The 18,364-nt window shown below is 42.7% G+C and overlaps 1 protein-coding gene across 1 annotated transcript; it reads left to right on the top strand.

Annotated features, from left to right (window-relative positions):
* The first annotated feature begins 334 nt into the window (after positions 1-334).
* Positions 335-17,866, top strand: ipo9 (importin 9). The gene is made up of 24 exons (XM_084347795.1): positions 335-625; positions 3,892-3,953; positions 4,046-4,132; positions 4,250-4,451; positions 5,174-5,262; positions 5,446-5,532; positions 5,795-5,914; positions 6,183-6,283; positions 6,977-7,035; positions 7,161-7,312; positions 7,411-7,509; positions 8,994-9,100; positions 9,283-9,422; positions 9,647-9,809; positions 10,144-10,370; positions 10,598-10,746; positions 11,732-11,860; positions 11,993-12,268; positions 12,387-12,553; positions 13,344-13,477; positions 13,668-13,787; positions 14,178-14,291; positions 14,393-14,469; positions 17,030-17,866. Exons 1-24 carry the CDS (start codon positions 466-468, stop codon positions 17,138-17,140), a joined length of 3,132 nt encoding a protein of 1,043 aa, XP_084203921.1. The 5' UTR covers positions 335-465; the 3' UTR covers positions 17,141-17,866.
* The last annotated feature ends 498 nt before the right edge of the window (positions 17,867-18,364 follow it).

Below are 18,364 nucleotides of genomic sequence, written 5' to 3'. Positions count from 1 at the left end.
TGCAGCAACCCTTGGCTAAAACCTTACAGGCTGTAAGAGGCGAACTGTTTTGTGCGTATTATCCTGCAGTCTTATAGAAGAGGCATGAATAAATACACTACTCAAAATTAGTTAGGGATATTGGGATATGGGTGCATATGTGCATGTGCATGGATATGCAATAAAAGTCAAAAACAGAATAAACAATCAAGTGAAACACTAAAATATCCCTTACTAATGTTGAGTGGTGTAATTTTCCCCCGCTCCACAAGAGGACGCCAGAGGTTTAAAAACAAAAACAGACCCCAAAAAAAACACGTGGGCCGAACCGGACGACTAAATGTGCTTCCTCCGGCAAAACCCCGCCTCCACGTTTCCATGCATTGGCGCGCTTCGCGTCTGTGGCTGTGGCTCTCTGCTCCTCCCCGGGTGGTGGTGGTGGTCGGACTGACTCTGTAGCGGGCTGCGGGTGAAAACACAGCAGGCATGAGTGCAGCGGGTAGTGCTCGGCCCGGTCCGGCCGCCGGCCCGGTCCAGCAAGGACTGAAAGAGGCTCTGATCGAGACGCTGACGGCCATCCTGTCCCCGGTTCAAGAAGTGCGCGCCGCCGCGGAGGAGCAGATCAAAGTGCTGGAAGTGACAGAGGGTGAGTGGGGGGGTAGTTTGTGAACGCTAGTTTGAGGAGTTATCGGCGGCTAGCTGCCCGGTGTCCTCACTCATCATCAGCGTGGGCCTCCGAAGGGGACATGCGGACAGCTGTCTCCTTCCTCCACCGGGGCTAACTTTGTTTTTGCTAGGCTGAGAAGTAGCTAACAGTCACACCGCGTTAGCCGGGGTTACTGTCTTGGCTCCGAGTTGCTAACGTTAGGCCGTATTTCCAGAAGTTAGTGATGACCAAGTTAGCTTAAAAACGTGTCGTCCTCACCTCAGCTCCGGGTGTTATCTGCTCAGTGTTGTTCAAACTGCAGTTATCGGAGAAGTCACAGCTAACCGTCCCCACGAGTATAATCATTAACGTTAGCTAGGGAGGAAGTTATGTTAAGCACATGGGGGGGACTGTGTGGACCCCGGCCCCAGCAGCACAGCAACAGGGTGGACGATACTTACCCTTCTGCCTCTGTAAAAACATCCGGTTATCGTTTATTTAAGCGTACTTGTGAGGTATGTGCGAGAATATAGCTAATATATGGACACAAATCTGAAGCTACTAGCTAGGCACGCACCTTTCCTGGTCTCGAGCGCTTTGGAACTTAACAACGTCACTTGGAAAAGGGGGGAGATGACAGCAACGGCCGACAGTTAGCATCCTGAACCGGCTGCTGCTAAAAAAATACTTTATACATCTTATGAGCGACAGTGGGTGAGATGCTGCTGGCTTCTAGTGAGCCCAAAACTTAGATTACTCCCATTTAATTTGCTTAAATATTCATTTTTTTCCCGCTGTTGCTATGGGAACCGTCAAATGCCCGATGACAGATTTTCCCGCGAAGTTGTCTCCCAGGAGCCTCTCCCGCCTTACATCCTGCCAGCTCCATCAACATCAGCACCATCAGGGTACACATGGAAGAGGGACAGACAAAGAGGATAAACTTTAAGGCATGAATGAGGTGGATAACTTGCGTCTCATGGCTGATACTGGTAGACTGATAGACTGGTATCGATGAAAGCCTGAAAAAGCTCTAATAACATTTGTTGTGTTAAAACTTTTAAGCTCACCTCTGAGCTCTTATCGAACACGGGTTGCAAATTGCAGTTGTGATGTTTTCCTCGAAAACTGTATAGACAAGAAACAAACATCCACATAGAGAGCTGAAGTCGAGCCTCGTCCGGTGTGCTCCACGGGACCTTGTTTCAAAAAAGTTTGTATGGTAGTGGATGGAGAGACGACTAATTTTTCGATCCAGCTTGACCCTAACCCTGTTGACCGATACTACATTTCTGGGGGCAGTACTAATATTAGGGTGTCTTAAATTCCTATATCGATATATAGGCTGATATACATACATTTTTTGCTGAGATCCCTAAACTGTGGTTATTAAACAGTTGTGACAAAGATTGTAACAGAGACAGGATATTTTATAATTTAACAATCAACTTTTTCCTAAACAGCATCAGTGCAATTAAAACGGTAAACTTCAATAGGAGTTTAATAATTATAATTGACCCCCTGCATCTTTTTTTGCATTATAATCACTAAACGTTTTCTTATCGGCCAACATATAAGCTGATGTATCTGTGATAAGCCTATCTGCTGGTCTGGCTCTACTCCACATCGACGACAGCATGTTTGGCTCTATAGTCTGTACTACGTGACTCTACCCAGATGCAGCAGTTTGAGGTCATGAGCACACCGGGCTGCCCTGCTTCTTCTTCTTCTCTTTCTTCTGCTCTGTGTTTATTTGTGGGTCGCAAACCAACTTTCAAGGTGCAAAAAGTCACCTACTGTATTGGAGTTTTTACATTCCCATTATCCGTATAAATCATGCATCCCTATTATCTTTGTTGTTACTGGAGGGCAAAGCAGAAGTACCCGGATACTCTGAGACATTATGTCAATCATCAGTCCATGCCCATATTAATTACTGAATATAAAGTATTCCTACATAAACTTTATCTCACCATGTGCATTACTGCAATAACGGCCCACGATAGGCTCTTTCTTTCTTCCTGCCCCTCCTCCATTCCAACTTGTGTCGACTTAGTTAACATAAATGTTTTGACCCCATCAATTTGTCTTCTTGTTCTGCTTTGGTTTTGAAAGGTGTTATAGAAACAAAGTTTATTATTATTATTATTATTAAGACATGAATGTAAAAGGATACCACCATGGTGGCACCTTGTCTCTTAGTTTAACAATGAAATAAAAACAGTGAAAGTATTAGGAAGCAAATATAAAGCCCCGAACAACTTGAATAAGTACAAAAAACAGTTGATAAACCTTACATTGAATGTCTCAAATGGACTTTACAAGCACCTTGGACATCAACTTAACATTATGTCTGAGGTAAACAATTGATGACAGTTGGTGTTTTGGAGAAATAATACCCATAACCCATCATGTTCTTTTTTGATATGGGACAGATGGATACAGTACCTAGTGGCTGTAGCTTATCCTCCACCAGACTTCCCATTGTCTGTCCTGCGATCCTCGTGCCCTGGTGAAAGGCTAATTGTCCACACTGTGTGTCGGCTGTACTGCAGCGTCGCAGCGAGGCCGGCCCTTTCCGCTGGCCCCTTTCTAAGGCAGCCACTTTGTAGGATTGTCAGCATTAACATTGTCTTCTGGCGCCTGATGTCACTCTTAGTAAAACCCGGTCGGAGAGAGCGGGTTCAGAACTGAGGTTGATGCTGATCCTGAACTGTGTGTTAATCTCTCTGCATGCCTGTCAGCCCAGGTTCAATCCATAGTGTCTGTTAGCTTTGTACCTCAGTGGATTATTGGGATGTGTTTAGCCTTTGAACCAAATTACACAGTCGTTGTCCTTTATTGCAGTACAGTATTTACAATATTTAGTTCCAGCTTAGAGACTATTGTTCCTCAAATATGCTCTGGCTTTATGTGTTTGTTTGTTTCTTTTTTATCTTGGCATCACACCGTGCATCTGTGTCATGTGTCATTGCTGCAGCTATTTAATCTTCCTAGGAAAACGAATGATGATAACTTAAAAACAGCAACATTTGCCACTACAAAAGAACATATACACTAAATTTATTGAAGTTTGCATTTAGTAGGCGCATCGTCAAAAGCAGAGTCAGCATTTGTTTGTGCAGATAGATCCGTGTTAATTTGCCTTTGCTTTCCACCCTTGTTCAGTTCCTGTTCCTCATGCGACTCTTTAGAACTGTATAATTCTCTGCATGATCTGAGCTCTCTGATTTTTGGTCTTAATTATTTTTTTTGCTGACTTGTAGAGTTTGGCGTTCACCTGGCAGAACTCACAGTTGATCCTCAGGGAGCTCTTGCAATCCGTCAGGTGAGCATAGCCCAGTCTACACATGCATATCACAGTTCTTCAGACATTATTGATCATGATCAGCTCATGCGTTGTCCTGACTGTGATTACAGTTGGCATCAGTTATCCTGAAGCAGTATGTGGAGACTCACTGGTGTTCCCAGTCAGAGAAGTTCAGGCCTCCTGAAACTACAGATCAGGTAAACATGTCCTCACCTTGGATACATCTGTTCTGCAAAAGCTCTCTTTTCTCTTTTAATTTGACCTCAGAGGACTTTTTGTGCTGAATGTTGTCAAACTCTGGTGTCCCCATCAAGGCTAAAGCTGCTATTAGAGGGCTGCTGCCCAGCGGTCTGCGAGAGGCGATCAGCAAAGTCCGCTCCAGTGTTGCGTACGCCGTGTCGGCCATCGCCCACTGGGACTGGCCCGAGGCCTGGCCGCAGCTGTTCACCCTGCTGATGGAGATGCTGGTTAGCGGAGATGTCAATGCTGTTCATGGGGCCATGAGGGTCCTCACAGGTAAATAATGAAACATACACACACCAAAGCTGTAAATGTACATCCTCTAAAATCTGTTACCGTCATGTTTTCTACCATCGGATTGCTTTTGAGAACTTGTTCTTTTTGTCTTGTTTCACATTTTGCATCTTTTGTTGATAGAGAGCAGACCAGGTTACCTCAACACAAAGCCTGTAAGATTTCACAATTGGATTATTGCAGAAAATAAGCTCTGTGGCAAACACAAGTTTATGATTCTTCACATTTTGTTCAGCAAGATAATCTGCACACATGAACCAACCAGTGTTATGACTGTGATCCTGGCCTAGGCGATAATAATCAATGTATTTTTGTCTCCTACGGATCTCGTCATGCACCCACATCATTCTTGCTCTGATGTCTCGATGTCAGATTAAAAAAAACAAACAGATAGTAAACCACAGAGGCGCAATGTATCATACAACAGCGGCTATCAAGACACACGTGCACCGTTTTTTTCTATTGTGGACACAGCCTCCAAAGCTTGTGTTAACCGCAGACTTATTTCAGGTGTTTAACCAAAAACCTCATTAAAACAACTTTGAAAATAACTGACTCATTCCCGCGGTACTCTATTCTAACCTCAACAGAAGGAAACATTTGAGACAAAAATCAAAAAAATGTAAAGTAATAACTTTTCTTAAATAAAAGCTTAAATCATTTTAAGTCTTTATGTTTTGTAACAAGCTGTCTTATATGTCCAGAGTTTACTCGGGAAGTGACGGATACTCAGATGCCGCTGGTGGCTCCAGTTATCTTACCTGAAATGTACAAGATCTTCACCATGGCCGAGGTATGACCACAACTCTTATCTTATAGTGAAACTATGCCGAATGAAGAAAACAGTCACTGTATTATTTTTAGTTAACTACTCGTAGCAACTGTACTTCATCATGTTGCTGATATCTCTCATTGTTCTGCACTGTTTTTGGCATGAAGTTTGAGTCGTCTTAAATGATGATCTGAACCGTTTCAGGTGTACAGTATTCGTACTCGATCCAGAGCAGTGGAGATATTTACAACCTGTGCCAACCTCATCTGTGCTATTGAAGAGCTCGAGAAGGTGAGACAGTTACAACAAGACATGATGATTTCTTCAGATATTATATGAATAATTACATATTTATATAATGGACCTTTTTTTACTTTTAAGTTACTGTCTTTTGCCATGGAAACAGTTAGTAATTTACTTTGAAAGAGATCATTTCTCAAAAAAAATACAACTGATGATAGTGTGTTTGGGTTTTCTCTTAAATCAGTGTTTGTGAAATGTTTTGCAGGTTTGCTGTAGTATCACAGTTGTATTTACTGAACCTCCTGTATAGGGTGCAGCCAAAGCGTTGATCTTCCCCGTGGTGCAGCAGTTCACAGAAGCATTTGTGCAGGCTCTGCAGATGCCTGATGGACCCTCATCTGACAGCGGTCTCAAAATGGAAGTCCTCAAGGTGAGAGACTGAGAAGAGTCATTGAGTAGTTGTTAAGTGTGACTCTAAAGTATCTCAAACTCTGAAGGGAACCTTCTATGTTTAACTGTGGAGGAGAGAAGAAGATACAGTTTGGAGGGAAATAAAGTAAATCTATTTGCAGTTGCAAATTTGTCAATTTTATTATTTATTCACTCAAGAAACAAGATGAGAGAAGTAATTTTTAAATATTTTGCAAATGCAGTGTCTCGCTTAAGGTTTTTAATTCATATTTCCCCTTCTTCATCAGGCAGTAACAGCGTTGGTGAAGAACTTCCCCAAACCCATGGTGTCCTCCATGCAGCAGATTTTACCCATTGTGTGGAATACACTGACCGAAAGTGCAGCTTTATATCCTTCACAAGTTCCTCCTGCTGTTAGTGTTGTTGATGATTAGTCAATTGCAGCTTCTTTAAAGTGAGGATTTGTTGCTTTTTTGGCATTTATGACCGCAAACGAAGGTTTTGGACTGCTGTTTGGACAGAATAAGCAATTTGAAGAAGGCACTTAATGGCTCTGGGAAATTGTGATGAGCATTTGACATTTTATAGACTAAGCAATAAATTGATAAATCTGCCACTTTTCACGATTAATTGATTTGAAAATTATCTTTAGTTACGACTCTGTTGCATTGTAAAAGCGTTGTTAAGACCAGTGAGCAAAAAAATTTTTCCATTTGTGGTGGAAAAAAACATATAACCAGAGGTTTTACTTCCTTTTGGACATTTGTCTCAGACACTTGTGAGGTTTTGTGGGCTTTTGGTTACAGAACATCGTCTCAAAACCACTGAAATCCACCTCAGTTCAGCAACTCATGCTGTTGCCCGGAAGTGACCTGCTTACTCAGCAAAATCAAAAGCTTTCATGTGGAGACATACATACTGTAGACTCCAAAACCTACTTCTGAAATAAACTTTGTCAGACTGGGTGAAGCGGATAGTAAGACTGTAAAAATCCTGTGAGATGAGTACTAGCGAGAGAAACAAATGAAAGCTAAAGAGACTGAAAATGTTCTTTTTAGTATTCCTTAACCCAAATGTTCACTTATGTGAGGACAGAAGTCAACTACACAGAGGAAGTGGATGATCCTGTTGACTCAGATGGTGAGCAGAGTTCACATCATCCTGACTTATTTTTCTTTCATCTGTTTGTACACAGACTTTGAGGGTTTTTATTGCCAAAGCCCCTTTTTGAAATCTAATAAGGTATTATTGGCTCATTTCTGCAGGTGAGGTTTTGGGATTTGAGAATCTGGTGTTCAGCATCTTTGAGTTTGTGCACACGCTGCTGGAGAACAACAAGTTCAAGAGCACAGTGAAGAAAGCCCTGCCCGAACTCATCTACTACATCATCCTGTACATGCAGATCACTGAGGATCAGGTGAGGGTGCTTATATAGCAGTATGAGTAAATACAGTGTGTGTATTTACGGTGAATCACTGGTGTCAGGTCTGATTGTTTGTCCTCTTGTTTCTTCAGATCAAAGTGTGGACAGCTAACCCGCAGCAGTTTGTAGAGGATGAGGATGACGACACCTTCTCCTACTCTGTCAGGATCTCTGCTCAGGACCTGCTGCTGGTGAGAGAAAACATCTTATTGCAAAATTCACAACAAATCACCTCTAGCCAAAGAAGGTAATCTTAGGCTGCTTACTGCACCTGAACTGTTCGCTTCAGTTCAGTCAGCCTCTTTGGGCTGGTGTGAAAGCTGTCAATCAAACTTTGGTGTGGACCAAAAAGTCTTTATAAGAAAACAGTGTACTGATCTGTAAAAGTAATGTATAGGCAATAACTATACAAAATTTTGTTGTAAGCATGGTCAAACATAGGCATGTCAACGTGTGATTAATCAGAAAGTTAATAAAAGTAGTTAAACCAGATGTTAGTTTAGCTTGTGTCGTCCATGTAATGTAGCAGTTCTGCAATAAAAAAAATGAGGGAAACGAGGTAAATGTTAGAACCACACAAAAACTATCCTCCCGTGATATAAGGGTACAAAATGGCTCTTTTTTTCTTTTTCTTTCTGTTACCGTCACTATTTATGATAAACGAGGTCCAGCTGCTATTTGTGACACCAGAGCAGATGGACCTGCTGTCAGTCACTGATGATGTAGGATGACAGTCACCAAAACTGTCCAATCAATGTCCATAAAACAACCTGTCAGTCTATCAGATCCATGCCTACAGCTCTTAGTGTCTTTGTAAACACAAATGAAATCCGAACTTTAAGACAACCATATTTGTATTTTTTCCCCTCTGCCACGACCAAACCAAGAATTAGTGTTGTCATGAAACTGGAATTTCTAATTTCAATACAATACTTTGAAAAAATATAGATGTGGTCACTACAGCTGTGTGTGTGTGTGTGTGTGTGTGTGTGTGTGTGTGTGTGTGTGTGTGTGTGTGTGTGTGTGTGTGTGTGTGTGTGTGTGTGTGTGTGTGTGTGTGTGTGTGTGTGTGTGTGTGTGTGTGTGTGTGTGTGTGTGTGTGTGTGTGTCAACTCTCTGTCGGAGAGGAGAGAGCAAGACATCTCATCTCACTGATATCTTCACCGTATTCACACAAAGTGCTTCTCTTCTCTTAAATGGAACCCATTTTTTGTGTGATGAGCAAGTCAGTTTGCATATTAGTTTCCAGACAAAATGCATGAGGAACTGGGTAAAATTAAAATCTTATCTTTTCGGTAATATTTTGCTCAGTCAGGTCTGCAGAGGGTGGAAGGACATTCATGCCTGCCAGGTTTCTACACATAATTCACGAGAAAACACCTCCTTGCGCTCCCTTTTCTTCTCCTACACATACACCCTCCACAAAGACTCGAGGCATCTGTTGAACCACGTTGCCTTAGTCCTTGAAACGGACTGAAAATGGATGTTTACTCATGAACAGAGCTTTTTCTATGCGGTGTTGAATCATAGAAATGCTGAGTAGTGCAGTCACGTGTCAAACAAGGGTCACAAATGTCCAGCATGTATAAGTTTGCTGCAGCAACTCTGCTCAACAGCTCACTTTGCAGCCGTGAGAGTGTGTATGACGATGGTAACCTTTGACCTCTGCTTTCAGGCTGTTGCCGCAGAGTTTCAGAATGAGAGCGCAGCAGCGCTGGCAGCGGCGGCGACCAGACACCTCCAGGAGGCAGAGCAAGCTAAAAACAGTGGCAATGAGCACTGGTGAGGAGAAACACAGACTCTGACTGCATCCCAGTGTCTGGTCTGAAAACTTTGTTGAATTTGAGAGACATTCCTGCTGTAATTGAAGACAAAATCTCTAAATGTACAGCTTTTGTTGTGTTTGATTTGATCTGTGCAGACCTGTGCTTTTAAGTCAGAAAAGTAATTGTTCATTTAACCAGGTGGAAGATCCATGAGGCCTGCATGTTGGCCCTCGGCTCTGTCAAAACAATCATCACAGAGAACGTGAAGAACGGTCGTATCCAGTTTGACATGCATGGTTTCCTGGCCAGTGTTATCCTCGCTGATCTCAACTTGGCAGGTGAGTCCTAAACTGACCCCGTTTATAAAGAAATCGAATTACTCTGACGTTCCCTTTTGAAAGTGACTCAATGTCTCACGGGGAACACATTACTATAAATAGACAGACAAGATCATTAGCGGATTGGAAAGACATCACAGTGTCGTGCGAAATAACTGCCTCACTGTTGCTTCTATTCACTTGTTCTTCTCTGCTGCCTCTTGTTTTTGTTTTCTCTTGACCAGCGGCGTCTCCGTTCCTCCTCGGTCGAGCTTTGTGGGCGGCCAGTCGATTCACAGCCGCCATGTCTCCTGAGCTCATCCAGCAGTTCCTCCAAGCTACCGTCAGCGGCCTCCACGACAGCCAGCCACCATCTGTCCGCATCTCGGCAGTCAGGGCCATTTGGGGGTGAGCAAGCCGTGATTTTAAATGCAGTGCTAACAGGCTATAGTCTGGGAAAACTTATCAGTCCATCTAAACACTGGCTGAGTTAGTAGCTGAACACATTCTCTATCAGGAATCAACACTTCAAGCATTTTGAAAAACATTTCACGGGTATTAAGAATGTATTTTTCCTAAATGCATAAAAGACTGAAAAATTTGCAGATAACACAATATGAATCCCAACCTTTCAATAAGCATTTCAAGAGTTTAAAAGTGTCACTAATTAATGATAAAGTTATATAAATGTTGAGTTGATACAGTCTCTTCATTGACGCCAACTATCCATGTCTTTCTCCAGGTATTGTGATCAGCTGAAGCTGTCGGAGAGCACCCACGTCCTTCAGCCCTTCCTCCCCAGCATCCTCGAGGGACTGGTCCAACTCGCTGCCCAGTTCAGCTCCGAGGTGCTCACCCTCGTCATGGAGACCCTGTGCATCGTTTGCACCGTCGACCCGGCCTTCACCACCAACGCCGAGAACAAGATCTGCCCCCTCACCATTGCCATTTTCCTTAAATATAACAATGGTGCGTCTCCTCTGACCACATCCTCTGTCAGGCTGTAATGCTACATGCACACCAAACATTTTCTTTTCTTTCAAGACTTGGGACTTTAAATTGTCCAGCTTGTCTGTAATACTTTGACATGGATAAGCTGGAATCAGTAAGGGAAAAAAACATGTTTCCTTGAGAAGACATAGACGTGTTCAGTTAAGAGACGCATATATTTGATTTGTCTCCTCTCTTCTCCTCAGACCCTGTGGTGGCGTCCCTAGCTCAGGACATCTTTAAAGAACTGGCTCAGATCGAAGGCTGCCAGGGCCCCATGCAGATGCGTCTCATCCCCACACTGGTCAGCATCATGCAGGCTCCGCCAGACAAGATTCCCTCTGGACTGTGTGCTGTAAGTATACAGGGCCACAAAAAGACATAGAAGTGTAGAAAGAAAGGGTGGCACAGTAAGCCTAACAGTGATGAGGTCAGTTATTCTGCACTTCTTTGGTCCATAACACGATGTCCTAGAAAAACTACAGGCAAGCTTCTGTCTCATGCCAACTTTTCCCCCTGATTGTCGGAGATGTTGATGATGAGTGGGGCCTGTAACGGTTGTCCTTGTACTTTGTCCAGCTTCATACTTCTGATGGTGTCAGCTCCTGCCTCCATCCATATTCATTGATCTCATCTCGTGATGAAGTGCTGGAAAACCTTGAAAACTCTTGCATTGTAATGTGGTGCAGTATAGGGCCACAGGCTAGAATCGAACCTGGGCCGCTGCAGTGAGGACAGAGCCACTGTACATGAACCACATGCTCTACCAAATGAGCTATGGGCGCGTCCCAATAGTTCACTTTTTGCTTTAAAAATAAAGTAAGTCGGATATCCAAATTCCCTCTGGGACTTCTTGGTTGACGATTTGTATCATCCGGTTTTAGTGGTCTGCAATACAAATGCCAGTCTTGTATTTATGAAACAGGATACTTAGTTAAATTAGATTCAGGTTTTCATACCAAAGTACTTTATCTTTTGTCCCAAGGTGCTGTAAAAGCTTGTAAATGCACCTAAAGTATGCTTGAAAAGTGATGATGTAAAGATGTAGGAGCCTTGTGTACCAGTCAATCAACTAATAAGCATATAAACTTGATGGCTTCTAAATTTGCATTTTACAGTCTAGTCAGTTTATTATGCTTCCTTTGCATTTGCTCATGCTGTATATTCCAGTGTTGGCATTAAGATGATTAAATAATGTCCATCAGCAACCGCATAAGTTCCTAATGTCCTGCTCACCCGGTGCTTTGCTTCTAATCCTGTGAAATAATGACTCAGCATTGACATGCATGAGATTCACAATTAAATGTGACCACTTTACTTCTCCTCTGTCCGTACCACAGACGTCAATAGACATCCTGACCACAGTCGTCCGAAACACCAAATCCCCTCTCTCAGAGATGCTGGTGTGTCAGGCGTTTCCTGTGGTGGCACAGTGCACCTTACGCACCGATGACAACACGATAATGCAGGTAAACCAAAGTTGTTGGGGTTTTTTTTGTAATAATACGAATAGATATTCAATTAAAAACTAAATTATGTGTAACCTCCTCTACAGTCTAACTCCGCTCTCTTTCATCACTTCCCTCCCCTCTCCTCTAAAGAACGGTGGCGAGTGTCTGCGAGCGTACGTCTCTGTCGCCCTCGAGCAAATCGCTCAGTGGAGGGACGAGCAGGGGAACAGCGGCCTCTGGTACGTCATGCAGGTGGTCAACCAGCTGCTGGACCCTCGGACCTCAGAGTTCACGGCTGCCTTTGTGGGCAGGTTGGTGTCCACTCTGATCTCCCGGGCAGGAACCGAGCTCGGGGAACAGCTGGACCAGATCCTCCGAGCAATTCTGAGCAAGATGCAGCAAGCTGAGACTCTGAGTGTCATGCAGGTATGAGGAGGCTGAACCATCAGATGAGCTTGTGACGTGTTTGATAACCTGGTCTTTATTTGTTGATGGTGCAGTTACCTTTACTACTTGATTAATTCTCCTGTCCTGTTCTCTGTAGTCTCTGATCATGGTGTTCGCCCACCTGGTTCACTCCCAGCTGGAGCCTCTGTTGGAGTTCTTGTGCAGTCTGCCTGGTCCAACAGGGAAACCTGCCCTGGAGTTTGTCATGACAGAGTGGATGAGCAGGCAGCACCTCTTCTATGGACAGTACGAGGGTAAAGTCAGGTTAGACCAGATTTTCATTAATCCTTTGTTTCTAAAAATAATTGACCCACAATGACCTAAAGTTGAAGTTAGCGATTTCTCTGTAGCTTTCAAGTGCTAGCGGTGGCTCAGCATCCTCTGTAAATAAGAATGGGAATTGAGAATGATAATTTGATCAGATGCATGCCTTTTTTTTTAACTCTGTTTCTACACTGTGTTCAGACACAGACACGATAAAACGGTTGCATTGAGGCTGAAAATAGGTATATTAAAGATATTGGCATCAATAAGATCTTATCCATTCCCATTGCTATCTGTCGACCACATCATCATGCAAACTGAGAATCCATTATTCACACCCACTTCACACACTGATTGGTCAGCTGTGTGTCGGCAAGATTTTTTTTCTTTTCATTATTTACACCAAAATTTCTCTCACTTTTGTCGTGTACAAATGAGTGCAACACTAGAAAATGCCTTCCAGGAGAGACCATATGAAAACGTTAAAGTTCAAGTGCAGCTGAACACTTTTGCCTCCTGATGTCTCACAAACTAGTTATTTTAACTCAGCCTTTAGATTGAAACAGCTGGCACTGCAGCTCTGCAATTGGATGATTCTGGTTGTGCCTGCTTTAGGGTACTTGGCATCAGTGACATTGCGTTTAATCTTCCACTTTGATTGACAGTTTCTGCTTCCAGTATAGCTCTAAAAATGACATAAGAGGGCTTCTTAAAAGCCTTCAACTATTTCCTTCTTTTCTCCACTCTTGTCACATATCTCAAAATTTTGTCATCTGTTTTTTTCCTGCAGCACGGTGGCTCTCTGTAAGCTGCTGCAGCACGGTCTCAACACTGACGACAAACGTCTGCAGGACATTGTTGTGAAGGGAGAAGAGATCTACAGCCCTGAAGACGGCATTCGCACACGCTCCAAAGCTGCCAAGAGTAAGGCTCCAAATCCCTTAGAGAGATGAACCCATCAACACATTAGATAAATACCTTTTTTATAGATACTTTTTCACACAGGCTGCTTGAGTTTCAACAAACACTTAACATCCATACAGCATTATTAGGATATCTACCACAAAACAGTGCGTGTTGGTAATGTTGAATTAATGTTCTTCCTCCTCCACAGACCCAGAGAGGTGGACCAACATTCCTTTGCTAGTGAAGATCTTTAAATTGATCATCAATGAGCTGTCGACGGTCGTGGAGGCAAACACCAGCAGGGCAAATGCAGCAGACTGGAGCCAAGGTGAAAATATATAACAAGAAGGCTTTTTGATGAACAGTATTGAGTGGATTGACCTTGCATCTAGACTCTGTGCCTGTGGTATCGCTTGTATGAAATTATTGAGAGGAAACAAGATGTCAGCCTAAATTGAAACCTCTGTTCTGCAAGCCTTTATTTTTGTGTATTTATTTCCTGTACCAGTCTCAGCTCTCAATTTGACAATACTTACCAATTTATCACTATGTGCTCAGCGTTCCCATCGTCAGAATGTCCTGATTTCAATAAACGTTAAGCAGAATAAACTTTAATCACTGTTGGATTCCTGCAGTCTGTAGATTTGTTGTATTTCCTTTTTTGAGCTGAAAAAATAGGACAGCAGACATTTCCTTCACCAGCTGTTGTTTCTCTCAGACTCCAGCGGTATGTGGGAGGACAACGAGGCGGAAGAGGGTGAAGATGATGATGAGGAGGACGAAGGGCTCGCAGGCCAGCTGCTTTCTGATCTCATCGCATCGAACAAATACGGTACTAGTGTCTCCCCAGTGCCTCAGCTATTCCTGTAGATTGTCTTATACGTTGTTTTAGGTTACTAAGCTTCCGTATGCTGGTGTGTTCTTGTCTTGCAGATGATGATTATTACGAGGATGATGAGGAGGATGATCCAGATGCTTTGAAAGACCCCATATATCAGATTGACCTGCAGGTACACTCACTTTAAACTTTTTAGTTCCAGTGTCTCTATTTAAATATCTCCATTAGTCACCTGGATATAAACCTTAAATGTTAAATGACTAATATAAAAATGTGCATAAAAATGTAGGTGAATGTCTCTTGGTTCATGAAACTTTAAAGCACTACGACAAATTTTTTATTGTGAAAAATCTACGGTCTTTTAAAAATCGATATAAAAGCTTTCCAGGAAGAACAGGCTGTTCAGAATGGCTGCTGCCGTCATGGCAAGATGCAGCCATCGTCGCCAGTGTAAGAGAGCGTTTTCTGTCCGAGAGTGATAATCAGATCAGAAGATGCTCCAGTTATAAAGGGGCTTTAGGCTGAAATGGTTCCAGCCTGGTTAGATTAATCTTTGAGGATGAAGCATGCAATTTGCACTTCCAACATCTGATTAATAACTAAGTTGATTGTGCCGTGCTATTTCTAGGACTTGCTTAAATGTCTTGGTCAACAAAATGCAAACTGTGTGTTTCTAACTGGAGAAACTTCAGATCCATTCCCTCTCTTGTGGACTCCGGTCTTCTACCTGCTTCACTATCAGATCCTTGTTTTTTACTCAATTTAGTGAATCTGAACCGTGATTGTAAGGGCTCGTGCACATCTTCAGTTTCTTGTAGACGGGTACATACAGTACAGACCAAAAGTTTGGACACACCTTCTCATTCAAAGAGTTTTCTTTATTTTCATGACTATGACAATTGTAGATTCACACTGAAGGCATCAAAACTATGAATTAACACATGTGGAATTATATACTTAACAATAAAGTGTGAAACAACTGAAAATATGTCTTATATTCTAGGTTCTTCAAAGTAGCCACCTTTTGCTTTGATTACTGCTTCGCACACTCTTGGCATTCTCTTGATGAGCTTCAAGAGGTAGTCACCTGAAATGGTCTTCCAACAGTCTTGAAGGAGTTCCCAGAGATGCTTAGCACTTGTTGGCCCTTTTGCCTTCACTCTGCGGTCCAGCTCACCCCAAACCATCTCGATTGGGTTCAGGTCCGGTGACTGTGGAGGCCAGGTCATCTGGCGCAGCACCCCATCACTCTCCTTCTTGGTCAAATAGCCCTTACACAGCCTGGAGGTGTGTTTGGGGTCATTGTCCTGTTGAAAAATAAATGATGGTCCAACTAAACGCAAACCGGATGGAATAGCATGCCGCTGCAAGATGCTGTGGTAGCCATGCTGGTTCAGTATGCCTTCAATTTTGAATAAATCCCCAACAGTGTCACAAGCAAAGCACCCCCACACCATCACACCTCCTCCTCCATGCTTCATGGTGGGAACCAGGCATGTAGAGTCCATCCGTTCACCTTTTCTGCGTCGCACAAAGACACGGTGGTTGGAACCAAAGATCTCAAATTTGGACTCATCAGACCAAAGCACAGATTTCCATTGGTCTAATGTCCATTCCTTGTGTTCTTTAGCCCAAACAAGTCTCTTCTGCTTGTTGCCTGTCCTTAGCAGTGGTTTCCTAGCAGCTATTCTACCATGAAGGCCTGATTCACACAGTCTCCTCTTAACAGTTGTTCTAGAGATGTGTCTGCTGCTAGAACTCTGTGTGGCATTGACCTGGTCTCTAATCTGAGCTGCTGTTAACCTGCGATTTCTGAGGCTGGTGACTCGGATGAACTTATCCTCCGCAGCAGAGGTGACTCTTGGTCTTCCTTTCCTGGGGTGGTCCACATGTGAGCCAGTTTCTTTGTAGCGCTTGATGGTTTTTGCGACTGCACTTGGGGACACTTTCAAAGTTTTCCCAATTTTTCGGACTGACTGACCTTCATTTCTTAAAGTAATGATGGCCACTCGTTTTTCTTTACTTAGCTGCTTTTTTCTTGCCATAATACAAATTCTAACAGTCTATTCAGTAGGACTATCAGCTGTGTATCCACCTGACTTCTGCACAACACAACTGATGGTCCCAACCCCATTTATAAGGCAAGAAATCCCACTTATTAAACCTAACAGGGCACACCTGTGAAGTCAAAACCATTTCAGGTGACTACCTCTTGAAGCTCATCAAGAGAATGCAGAGTGTGTGCAAAGCAGTAATCAGAGCAAAAGGTGGCTACTTTGAAGAAACTAGAATATAAGGCGTATTTTCAGTTGTTTTACACTTTTTTGTTAAGTACATATTTCCACATGTTTTAATTCATAGTTTTGATGCCTTCAGTGTGAACCTACAATGTCAATAGTCATGAAAAGAAAGGAAACTCATTGAATGAGAAGGTGTGTCCAAACTTTTGGTCTGTACTGTAGGTGTATAGGTGAGAGAAGGGGAAAGTCCACCACAGTATTCCTGCAAAAACTTTATTGGAGGTCCAACATTTGGGTCCTTAGACCTTCACCAGCTGAAACTAAAATGTTACAAACGTACACCTCCAATCAAGTTTTTTGCGAGTAAAAGTACAGTAAATCTAAACTTGAATTTGTATTAGCTCTCCACCTCTGTTTTGATTCATCTGAATTCCAGACAGAGATCAGTGTATTGCTTTCTAACTCTGTACTGTATCGTCCCTCTTTTCCCAGGCCTACCTGACAGACTTCCTGACACAGTTCGCCCAGCAGCCATGTTACAGCATGTTCTCAGGCCACCTCAACAACACTGAGAGACAGACCCTGCAGTCTATAGGCCTCTAGCCCCGCCGTCGGCCGCTCCAACACATCTTCTTCCATTTACAACGCCCTCTCTTCTATTGCCCCATCACTTCTGCTCTCATGACGGATTTACAACACAGCAAAGAAAAAGGAGAAAGAAACTTATGATGATGGACTCTGCAGAGGAAGGGAACAGGGTTTAACAAATGGACATGCACTTATCATAACTCCCCTGTCTCTACATACATGTGATGGGATGAACAGAGGAAACGGTGAGAGGCTGTTCTTGAAGAAGGCCAGAGGACTCACCATTTTAGAGTTATTTCAGACTGGACGAGAGGCTTGAATAAAGAGGGTTTAGGCTTCACAGTGGGACAGGTGAACCACGAATAATGAACGGACTATTTTGCCGTGTCCTATTTGTAACTTAGCCCGTTATTTTTGTGTTTCTGTGTAAACAGAGTAAAATGCAACATGGGAAATACTTTTGAGAGACTTCATAATGATTGAAGGATTGTCAAAAAAAACAAAAACACCCTGATGTTTGGAGGGAAACATTTGGCGGCCTTGAATTCCAGAAAACGTCGACTGTTTCTGACAGGAAATGAAAAGCACTTCGACCTGCTGTCATGTCTCGGGGTACAGTGGGTGTTTGGGAATTCTCACTGTTGCAATGGTGATTCACAGCCCTGTCATTTCCTTCTACCCATTGAAAGTTGGGATGGAAAAATTTCTAAATAAAAGTCCAGAAAGGACAACATTTCCACATTTGATGTCCAGATTCCTTTCTTGTCTCCCTGAGCTGGAAATACGAAACACAGTTCAAGTTATTTCCACTCAGAATGACACCTCACTGAGCTACATGAGTTTATTTCTTACCTTCAAGGTGTCTTGGTTTACAGATTTGTGCTCACTATAAAGTGTCTGTATAATGCAAGTTGTTGCTGATTGTTTTGACATTTTTCTCCTAACCTTCAACTATCAAAGCTCACTTTCGTATTTTGACAGAATTGATTATTACTTATCATTTTAATTCTGATTATCCAACAATCAATATGCTTAATTAAGAGAAAGAAATTGCTAATATTCTCATCACACTGCACTTATATTGTATTTATAAGCAGTATCGAAATATTTTAATGTTGGAGTAGAATAAATTGTTGATACTTCTGTTTTATATTACTGACTGATAACAGTGTTTTAAACTTGGACATGATGCTATGTTCTGCCATGCTGAGTATAGTATCCTTATTATCACCATCTATC

This window comes from Pagrus pagrus, assembly GCF_965226575.1.
Source record: "Pagrus pagrus genome assembly, chromosome: 3".
Classification (NCBI taxonomy): Eukaryota; Metazoa; Chordata; class Actinopteri; order Spariformes; family Sparidae; genus Pagrus; species Pagrus pagrus.
The sequence above is the reverse complement of the archived record's forward strand: the minus strand, read 5'-3'. Positions and strand labels throughout refer to the sequence as shown.

Bases quoted from the DNA above. Each gene is read 5' to 3' on its own strand.
- ipo9 (XM_084347795.1), top strand. From the start codon at position 466: ATGAGTGCAGCGGGTAGTGCTCGGCCCGGTCCGGCCGCCGGCCCGGTC. The intron at 5,915-6,182 runs GTGAGAGACTGA...CTTCTTCATCAG, and splicing joins TCAAAATGGAAGTCCTCAAG to GCAGTAACAGCGTTGGTGAA. The intron at 14,292-14,392 runs GTACTAGTGTCT...CTTGTCTTGCAG, and splicing joins CATCGCATCGAACAAATACG to ATGATGATTATTACGAGGAT.